Consider the following 11,315-nt stretch of genomic DNA (forward strand, 5'->3'; position numbering starts at 1 on the left):
GAAGTGGGAGTTTTGTTTTGGTCAATGTACTATTTTTATTTGGGTGGATTAAGTTAGTTTCCCTATCACATGGATTTTCTTTTTACCTTGTTTTGGTTTTCAACCAGTCCAGTTGGTGGTGGCAATACACCTTTTTGGGTTGTAGTCCGCCATAAAACCCACAGAAGAAGAAGAAGAAGAAGAAGAACAAAAGATGGACCCCTTTTAGAGTACCAGGCGCCTAACTACATTTCCCAGGATGCACTGTTAGTAACCTTACAACCCAACATGGCTGCGCCCTACAGTGCATGTTATTTTTAATTAACTCTAGTTCACCTTTAGGCACAGTTATATGTATCTGATTTTGGTTTTTCATCACACCTCTAAGAATTCATACATTGGGATTGAAATTTAAAGAAATGTAACTTAGGTTGACACGATCTAACCGTGTCTGCGGCGTTAAATTGGCTAGCTATCAGGGCTAATGTCAATGCCCTGTACATAAGCTTTAGTTAGCTAACGAATTGATTAGCTAGCTAACATGCAGCTGTCTTTAATAAAACCTCAAGGGTGTGCAACACCTTTTTTAAGGCATCTTTTGGACTTCAGAGTTTATCAAACAAGACAAAGGAGCCAGAGCTGTAACATAGCTTGCACGGTCATTAGACACCGATGGATGAAGAGGGCACCTGTTTTCTGCACACACATCACCACCAACAAGATGATCAGTACACAGGCTGACAAAGTAAGGAACTCTACATTGCAAACAGACAGCGTGCCATGAAGTATTAATTATCTTTCAAGTCATGGCCTTTATTGTAGCTAACTGCACTAACTTTATCATATTGTTATTTCTTGAAGGAGAGCATAGATATGTCAAAGTTCCCAGTGGAGAGGATCAGGAATTTCAGCATCATTGCTCACATTGACCATGGGAAAAGCACCTTGGCTGACAGGCTTCTGGAAATAACAGGTAGCTATCACCTACATTACCATATTCTTCTTCTTTGGTATCATGGCGTTCTTAACTTTTTTTGGTGCATGCCACCATCGACTGTGCAGGAGTGATTTATCACGTTACATTGTGATATAAAAGTGAAGGGAAGAAATTGCACCACCAACTAACCCTACACCTATGTACCACTATTTCATAAAAATAATCACCACTCCATTCCACTACTTTGACCCTAACTGATCCTACACCAGGCCGATGGCCTGGGAAGACGGGATTCTTTAGTTCAACACACCTTCTAGATATTCTGCAGTAAAACCTCGTACACCCAAGTACTTCTCTGCAGCTGCCACCAAAGCATCTATTTTCGGTGATTTAATTTCAATTTCTGTGGTACAGTTGATAACCATGGCAATGAATGCTAAGAAGCCAACCTTACTGAAGCACACATTTGTATTTGCCTAGTCTACTTCTCACACTTGACCCATCGTCCTCTACTCCCCTCAAACTCAACTCTGGACCTTGAAGGCAGTTCCACTACTTGTTTTCATTGTTCTCTAATCAGGGCTGATTTAGACCTGGCACACCAGGTGGGTGCAATTATCAGGTGGAACAGAAAGCCAGCAGGCTCCGGATCTCGTAGGGTAAGAGTTGAATACTCCTGCTCTACTCTCTTCACTGCCTCTGACCCTGGCAACCTCAACCTGTCTCTCTCGAACCGGGCACTTCTGATCCCCAGCAACATGGGCACCCCCACAATTGACACAGTTTTTTTCCACCGATACTACATATTATTTTGTCCCATGCCCTCCTGCACACATCTCAGAATCTCCCTCCTACACACTGCTGCAACATGACCATAAGCTTGGCATCTAAAACACCTTAGTGGGTTTGGCACAAAAGCTCTCATGGGATAACTGACATATCCTAACATGACTTTGTCAGGTGAAGACTCTTCAAAACTCAAAAGGACAGACAGTGTCTTCTCAGTTTCACCACGCTCGCCACTGCGTCGCACCAAACGGCAGGCGTCACAGAAAATAGTAAAAGTCCCATTCGAAAGTCCATTTAACAGTACCCAAATTATTATCTACCCAGCCTGAGACTACATATGGGTCAGCCAAAAGGCAGGGATCCACATTCTCCAAAAATGTCCTTCCCGCTGGGCCAGAATCATCCTTTTCATGACCATCGGGGTGAGGCTCGGACTCTTAGGTCTTCACCACACCTGCCACCGCAGGTAATACATCCTCACTCTTGTTAGGTTTTCTGAGCCATCAGAGACAGCAGACTACGGTTTGTACTTGGCGGCATTCTTCCTCAGCACACATCTTGCCTCTGCACACGGCTCTTCTCCTTCTTCCTCTCTGTCCATAACCACATCTATCCGTTCACCACGCTCATGCCACGCCTTCATCCACCATATTGTTTGCAGAACACGCACTGATGGCCTTTCTCCAATACCCAACTTCTGTTCCTCAGCCCATTTTACTATTCTGGCTATCTTTGGCCTATCCATGCTAGCAAAACGTGGGCTACTCTGCATCTCTCTCTAGGGTTCCATGCTGGGCTATTACCATATTCACACTCATGGATCACACAAGTACTCATGCGTTTAGTTTTTTGTATGATATGGCTCACCTCATTGCTTGGTTTTGACAGGTGCCATAACCACGACGGATAAGAACAAACAGGTGTTGGACAAGCTGCAGGTGGAGCGAGAGAGAGGGATAACTGTGAAGGCCCAGACAGCCTCCCTGTTCTACAAATACCAGGGACAGACCTACCTGCTCAACCTCATTGACACACCAGTAAGTACACTGAACAAAAATGTAAACAATGCAACAATTTCAAAGATTTTACTGAGTTACAGTTCATATAAGGAAATCAGTCCATGGAAATAAATTAATTAGGCCCTAATCTATGGATTTCACATGACTGGGAATACAGATATGCATCCGTTGGGGGGCGTGGATCAGAAAACCAGTCAGTATCTGGTGTGACCACCATTTGCCTCATGCAGCGCAACATCCTTTGCATAGAGTTTGATCAGGCTGTTGATTGTGGCCTGTGGAATGTTGTCCCACTCCTCTTCAATGGCTGTGCGAAGTTGCTGGATATTGGCGGGAACTGGAACACGGCGTCGTACATGTCGATCCAGAGCATTCCAAAAATGCTCAATGGGTGACATGTCTGGTGAGTATGCAGGCCATGGAACAACTGGGACATTTTCAGCTTCCAGGAATTGTGTACAGATCCTTGCGACATGGGGCCGTGCATTATCATGCTGAAACATGAGGTGATGGAGGCGGATGAATGGCACGACAGTGGACCTCAGGATCTCGTCACGGTATCTCTGTACATTCAAATTGCCATCGATAAAATGCAATTGTGTTCATTGTCCGTAGCTTATGCCTGCCCTTACCATAACCCCATGGAGCATTCTGTTCACAACATTGACATCAGCAAACCGCTCGCCCACACGACGCCATACACGCTGTCTGCCATCTGCCCGGTACAGTTGAAACCGGGATTCATCCGTGAAGAGCACACTTCTCTAGCGTGCCAGTGGCCATCGAAGGTGAGCATTTTCCCACTGAAGTCTGTTACGACGCCGAACTGCAGTCAGATCAAGACCCTGGTGAAGACGACGAGCACGCAGATGAGCTTCCCTGAGACTGTTTCTGACAGTTTGTGCAGACATTCTTCGGTTGGGCAAACCTCCAGTTTCATCAGCTGTCTGGGTGGCTGGAAGTTTAGGTCCTGAGCTGGTGTGGTTTCACGTGGTCTGTGGTTGTGAGGCCGGTTGGAAGTACTGCCAAATTCTCTCTAAAATGACGTTAGAGGTGGCTTATGGTAGAGAAATGAACATTAAATTCTCTGGCAACAGCTCTGGTGAACATTCCTGCAGTCAGCATGCCAATTGCACACTCCCTCAACTTGAGACATCTGTGGCATTGTGTTGTGACAACTGCACATTTTAGTGGCCTTTTATTGTCCCCAGCACAAGGTGCACCTGTATAATGATCATGCTGTTTAGTCAGCTTCTTGATATGCCACACCTGTCAGGTGGATGGATTATCTTGCCAAAGGAGAAATGCTCACTAACAGGGATGTAAACAAATTTGTGCACAAAATTTGAGAGAAATAAGCTTTTTGTGCAGATGGAAAATTTCTTGGATCTTTTATTTCAGCTCATGAAATATGGGACCAACACTTTACATGTTGCGTTTATATTTTTGTTCAGTGTAGATGGGACTAGATACCGTCAGTGACACAAGGGGTTTGTTTGTATTAGTCTTAATTAGAGCACTCATAGTCTTCTCTGTTTTCAGGGTCATGTTGACTTCAGTTATGAAGTGTCTAGATCCATCTCAGCGTGTCAAGGTGTACTGTTGATCGTTGATGCCAATCAGGTAGGTTTTTCAGCAAGCTAACGCATTATTATTTTGGGCATAATGTGTATTTGTCATTGATGTGTTCTTGTGTGGGTCAGGGGATTCAAGCGCAGACTGTGGCTAACTTCTACTTGGCATTCGAAGCTCAGCTGACCATCATTCCTGTCATAAACAAGGTACATTTCCCAATGAATCAATGATGTTAGCGTGTTTGACAAATACCATCATGTTCTAATGTGTGTTTCTTTTTCAGATTGATTTGAAAAATGCTGATCCAGAGAGGGTAGAAAAGCAGATTGAGAAGGTGTTTGATATTCCAACTGAAGAATGTATTAGGGTGAGTTGGATTGTATTGACTGAGATGTTGGTAATTGCCAATATCTTAGTTTGGACAAATGTATAAATATGATGATTCCACCTCTCTTTAGATTTCTGCCAAACTGGGCACCAATGTAGAACAAGTCCTTCAAGAAGTGGTGAAACGATTACCACCGTAAGTTTTCTTTGACTCCTTACTTCCTGTTGGAAAATAAAATGTCTTCCAATGTACTGTAATGCACTTCCTCATTGAATAAACAGCTGCCTCCCAAATGGCACCCTACTGCATATAGTGCTCTACTTTTGACCAGGGCCTATAGGGATCTGATCAAAAGTAGTGCACTGAAAGTAGTGCACTATGTAGGGAATAGGGTGCCGTTTCGGATGCATCGCAACATAAACATGTTTTGTTCTCAGACCCACTTTTAAAAAAGAGGACCCATTCAAAGCCCTGGTGTTTGACTCCAACTTCGATCACTACAGAGGGGTGGTGGCGAACATCGCTCTGTTCGGAGGCTATTTGTCTAAAGGAGACAGGATCGTATCTGCATACCTGGGGAAAAGCTACGAGGTCAATGAGCTAGGCCTCCTCAGGCCAGATGAGCACCCCACAGACAGACTGTGAGTGGCTTATCCTGCATAATATTCATCTTCTCTGATTCCATATCATTGGTGGTGACTGTTGTATTAAAGCCACACTGTCAGTTCTCCCTTCCTTGTGGTAATAAGATACAAGATGCCAATAACTGCACCTGTTCTTCTTCTTGTTTGGTACACTACCCCCAAGTCCTTCAGAAAAGGACACTTCTTATAGGCATATCATATTGGTCACATAAATGAACAATGACTCTTTTCTTTTCATTCCTGACACTGTGTTTGTGGTGTGTTGTGTAGGTACGCGGGCCAGGTGGGCTATGTGATAGCAGGTATGAAGGAGGTGAAGGAGGCCCAGATCGGTGACACCCTCTACCATCAGAAACATCCTGTAGAAGCTCTGCCGGGGTTCAAGCCAGCCAAGGCCATGGTGTTTGCCGGTACGCTGAAACGCATCCAATCTGGTCATGTGCTGGACAGAAATACAAGTGAAAACACACAATACAACTGGTCCCATATTGTTGCATTTACAGTGTCAATAGGAAGTAGTTTATAACCAAACATGTACAGTAGTAGCAGGTGTCACTGATTTCCATCTTTAGTGTGCTTGTTGGCATCTCTCTCCAGGGATGTACCCTATGGACCAGGCGGACTACAGCGCCCTCCGCAGTGCCATGGAGAAACTGACGCTCAACGACTCCAGTGTGACGGTGCAGAGAGACAGCAGTCTGGCACTGGGAGCAGGCTGGAGGTCAGATCATAACATTACCAATTAAACTCCAATCTAATCTCTCATCTACTACTTAAAGCTATACAAGTGGTGAAGGGTTGACCTTAACAGGATACATGGCTTTGGGTCAATGCATTATAACCACCCTGGTCTGTGACTGCACTGCTATGCTTTATATTCTTTTTTTTATTTTTTTTATTTCACCTTTATTTAACCAGGTAAGCCAGTTGAGAACAGGTTCTCATTTACAACTGCGACCTGGCCAAGATAAAGCAAAGTAGTGCAATAAAAACAACACAGAGTTACATATGGGGTAAAAAACATAAAGTCAGAAATACAACAGAAAATATATATACAGTGATCTTCCTCTGCTTTCTTTTTGAGGGATGCCATTTTCAGCCGTGATCATGACCCCTGTGTGACCCTGACTCTTAAATTGTTCTCTCACTGTTTTTCCTTTCCTTTGTCTTTATACCCTTTGTTTTGTAGACTAGGCTTCCTGGGCCTGCTCCACATGGAGGTGTTTAACCAGCGCTTGGAGCAGGAGTACAATGCCTCTGTCATAGTGACAGCCCCCACTGTGCCCTACAAGGCTATCCTGTCCTCCGCCAAGCTCATTAAGGTAATACACAGCACCACTTCTAGGGGGCTTCAACTCACATGTACATCTATTGCTGAGGAAAGTTGACATGATATCACAGCAAAGTAAATGCACACGAAGTACATATATTTGCAAATGTACGTCAGCTGTTATTGTCAAACAGTGTTTAAAAAATAGTTTATAACCTGTTTCATACACTGTTCGTGAAGCATGTCACGTGAACCAAAAATATGTTTTTTTGGTTTTCTTTTTTTATGGCCCTTGTTTGGTAAAGGTTCTAACCCCTGTTGTTTGGTAAAGGTTCTAACTCCTGTTGTGTTGTAGGAGCATGGGAAGGAGGAGATCACCATAGTGAACCCAGCCCAGTTCCCAGACAGGTCTGTAGTGAAGGAGTACCTGGAGCCCATGGTGATGGGGACCATCATCACCCCTGATGACTACACTGGGAAAATCATGAGTATCTGCTTGGTAAGCCAGCCTGGCTTTCAGGTGTTGCTAATTATTTGTTTGAATGATCATTTTGTAACAGAGAAATTAAGGAAAATGTGTTTTGATTACTTTCACTTTGCAAAACAAAAATCATCATTTTAAATGTTCTAATTGGTCCATTCATGTAGAATCGCCGAGGTGTCCAGAAGAACATGGTGTACATTGATGACCACCGAGTGATGATGAAATATCTCTTCCCTCTGAATGAAATTGTTGTGGACTTCTATGACCTCCTCAAATCCATGTCTTCAGGATATGCCAGGTAATTCTTCTATGTTGCATAGAGGACGATACCAGTATCGCAATATTTTTCCCATTGCAAAAATGGTGATTTGTACATTTGCCCACTGACAAGACATGATCAGTCTATAATTTTAATGGTAGGTTTATTTGAACAGTGAGACAGACTAACAACAAAAAAATCCAGAAAAACACATGTCAAAAATGTTATAAATTGATTTGCATTTTAATGAGATTTAAGTATTTGACCCCCTCTCAATCAGAAAGATTTCTGGCTCCCAGGTGTATTTTATACAGGTAACGAGCTGAGATTAGGAGCACACTCTTAAAGGGAGTGCTCCTAATCTCAGCTTGTTACCTGTATAAAAGACACCTGTCCACAGAAGCAATCAATCAATCAGATTCCAAACTCTCCACCATGGCCAAGACCAAAGAGCTCTCCAAGGATGTCAGGGACAAGATTGTAGACCTACACAAGGCTGGAATGGGCTACAAGACCATCGCCAAGCAGCTTGGTGCGATTATTCGCAAATGGAAGAAACACAAAATAACTGTCAATCTCCCTCGGCATTGGGGCTCCATGCAAGATCTCACCTCGTGGAGATGCAATGATCATGACAACGGTGAGGAATCAGCCCAGAACTACATGGGAGGACCTTGTCAATGATCTCAAGGCAGTTGGGACCATAGTCACCAATAAAACAATTGGTAACACACTACGCCGTGAAGGACTGAAATCCTGCAGCGCCCGCAAGGTCCCCCTGCTCAAGAAAGCACATATACAGGGCCATCTGAAGTTTGCCAATGAACATCTGAATGATTCAGAGGAGAACTGGGTGAAAGTGTTGTGATCAGATGAGACCAAAATCGAGCTCTTTGGCATCAACTCAACTCGCCGTGTTTGGAGGAGGAGGAATGCTGCCTATGACCCCAAGAACACCATCCCCACCGTCAAACATGGAGGTGGAAAAATTATGCTTTGGGGGTGTTTTTCTGCTAAGAGGACAGGACAACTTCACCGCATCAAAGGGACGATGGACAGGGCCATGTACCGTCAAATCTTGGGTGAGAACCTCCTTCCCTCAGCCAGGGCATTGAAAATGGGTCGTGGATGGGTATTCCAGCATGACAATGACCCTAAACACACGGCCAAGGCAACAAAGGAGTGGCTCAAGAAGAAGCACCATTAAGGTCCTGGAGTGGCCTAGCCAGTCTCCAGACCTTCATCCCATAGAAAATCTGTGGAGGGAGCTGAAGGTTCGAGTTGCCAAACATCAGCCTCGAAACCTTAATGACTTGGAGAAGATCTGCAAAGAGGAGTGGGACAAAATCCCTCCTGAGATGTGTGCAAACCTGGTGGCCAACTACAAGAAACGTCTGACCTCTGTGATTGCCAACAAGGGTTTTGCCACCAAGTACTAAGTCATGTTTTGCAAAGGGGTCAAATACTTATTTCCCTCATTAAAATGCAAATCAATTTATAACATTTTTACATGCGTTTTTCTGGATTTTTGTTTTGTTATTCTGTCTCTCACTGTTCAAATAAACCTACCATTAAAATTATAGACTGATCATGTCTTTGTCAGTGGGCAAACGTACAAAATCAGCAGGGGATCAAATACTTTTTTCCCTCACTGTAGGCTGGTTTTCCTAAAGAAGTGAAATCCTCTTCGTGTTTTGTTTCCTTGCTAGGATACGAACGAGTATCGCGATACTGGTATCGTTCCGGCCCTACTTTTCAGATTTATTTGGCAACCTGAATGATTAGAAGAACATGATGAGACATTGTATATTGTTGTAATATGTTCATCAGCTTTGACTATGAGGATGCAGGGTACCAGGCAGCCCATGTGATCAAGATGGATATTCTGCTAAACGGGAAACCTGTGGAGGAACTCACCACTATTGTTCACAAGTAAGACTCTGATACCTAACGCTTAGACCTGTATCAGCTAGTCTTTGGGCTCAGACGCCTATGGCTGAATAACAAATGTTGACTGAATCCTAACTTTTGTGAATATCTTCCATTGACATTACTGTGTGATTCAACTCTTGAGTAACAGTGTCTGTTTCGCAAATTATTATTTGGCTCAATGTCTCAATCTTTCAAGGGCTACTAATAATATGATATATTTGAATACCGTAATGACGTGACCCTTGGGTGTCTTCTGTTCTGTTCTCCTATGTACAGAGATCGGGCATACAGTGCAGGTAAAGCCATGTGCGAGCGCCTGCAAGACGCCATACCCAGACAGATGTTTGAGATCGCCGTACAAGCAGCCATCGGCAGCAAAGTCATCGCCAGGGAGACGTAAGTGTAGTGGCCAAACCTGAAAGAAGACACACGACCAAGTCATTTGAAAAGTTGATAGCTTTTCAGATTGCATGACACCCTCTCTCTCTCTTGCAGGATAAAGGCTTACAAGAAAAATGTGCTCGCAAAATGTGTAAGTAAACTTGTGTTCTTTCATTTAAAATGTGGGTTTGTACCAATGATTTAGATATACACTAGGTGACTGATGGGGGCACTGTGTTGAAGCCACCGTGCCTTGATCCTGGCACTCCCCCACCATTGTAAAAAAAATAGAAATGCATTTATTAATGTCTACATTTGTTTTTTGCCACATTTATTACATTAGACACCTTAATACATACTAATAATATGTGAGCTAAACATCAAAATTACAAAATATAAAAAACATTTGCCTTAAAGTATAATTTTTTAACATTACTAATATTACTGTCCCCACTACAACAGCAAAAATACTTAAATACATGTAATTTTGCCCTTTAAAGATTTAATTGTAATACTTTAGAATACCATTCATTCCTATAGAGGACTGCTCCTACTGGGGAGTGCCAATATGGCTGACCTGTGTCTTCAAAGCCTCTCACTGGGCAATACATACAATCAGCAATCCAGGGTTTATATACATCATTGGTTTATTGTACTGAGAGCCCTGGTAGTGATTATTATGTTAGCTGATCCGTTTTATAACTGGTGCTAACATGGGTCCTTTGTCCTGATGTAGTTTACATTCTGATTGTGCCCATATTTCCAGATGTGTCTACACATGGTATTAAAATATGTCTGTTATCTGTCCACTGTCTGCATTGTGACCACATTTCCTGGTCCCTCCCTTTATGCAAATTATGTGACAGCCATTCTTTCAAAATACTATTTATTTATTGTAAGACACATATTGATGCCATAAGTCAATGGCGATCACCTGTCGATGATTTTAGAAGGCGGATAATAATAATAATGGTTTCACTGTCCAGATCTGTCTATACTTGTAAGATATCCAGACACAATGTGTGTCTGACTACCTCTGGAGGTGGGCAGGAAGGCCTGATCACAATGTGTATTTTGATTGTCTACACCTGTCTGGAAATGTGGGCACAATCAGAATGTGGACAAGATCAGGACAAAGGATGCATGTTTGAACCAGGTATAAACAGGGCTTTTCTCTCTTTTAGTATGGAGGTGATATAACAAGAAAGATGAAGCTCCTGAAGAAACAAGCGGAGGGTAAAAAGAAGATGCGGTATATTGGCACCGTGCAAGTCCCCAAAGATGCCTTCATCAATGTTCTGAAGAGGAAAGACAAGTAGAATATCAGTATCCTTAGTCATTGAAGGTAGTTTTTGTTCAACAAATTAACAAACAAACAATATTGTTAACAACAAAATAACTTGATTGTCCCATACATAAATATGTCAAATTTGAACAACAAATTGTTTATTCTTATAATGTAGATCCCATTGCCATGAAAACATGTAACGATTACTCTGTGAAGTACTTTAAGTGCAAGGTGCAAATACATCAATGATGTAAATAATAAAACAAAATGTAATGTAGTTTCTTGTTTCTTTACCTCGCCATGGATCCAGTGTGCTGGGGTTGTACCATTTTGGCTTAATCTTAATTGTACTTCCTTGATTCCTCGCATCTTCTCTGCTTGCCTTCTAAAAAACGCATTGGGGGAGAAGATCTGAGGGGAGGAAGACGAT

At 42.8% G+C, this 11,315-nt stretch overlaps 1 protein-coding gene across 2 annotated transcripts; it reads left to right on the forward strand.

The window, feature by feature from the left end:
• Nucleotides 1-231: 231 nt before the first annotated feature.
• On the forward strand, nt 232-11,162 carry guf1 (GTP binding elongation factor GUF1). Of its 2 annotated transcripts, none has more exons than XM_041850909.2 (17): nt 232-724; nt 841-952; nt 2,594-2,742; nt 4,267-4,347; nt 4,428-4,505; nt 4,583-4,666; nt 4,758-4,822; nt 5,065-5,268; nt 5,542-5,681; nt 5,869-5,992; nt 6,461-6,593; nt 6,897-7,040; nt 7,190-7,323; nt 9,115-9,216; nt 9,493-9,612; nt 9,712-9,748; nt 10,782-11,162. In XM_041850909.2, the coding sequence occupies exons 1-17, from the start codon at nt 521-523 to the stop codon at nt 10,914-10,916; spliced, it is 2,046 nt and encodes a 681-aa protein (XP_041706843.1). In that variant the 5' UTR covers nt 232-520; the 3' UTR covers nt 10,917-11,162. The 2 variants fall into 2 exon arrangements, with proteins under 2 accessions (XP_041706843.1, XP_041706852.1); XM_041850918.2 differs by having other exon boundaries at nt 233-724; nt 5,131-5,268.
• The last annotated feature ends 153 nt before the right edge of the window (nt 11,163-11,315 follow it).

This window comes from Coregonus clupeaformis, chromosome 3, assembly GCF_020615455.1.
Source record: "Coregonus clupeaformis isolate EN_2021a chromosome 3, ASM2061545v1, whole genome shotgun sequence".
Taxonomy (NCBI): Eukaryota; Metazoa; Chordata; class Actinopteri; order Salmoniformes; family Salmonidae; genus Coregonus; species Coregonus clupeaformis.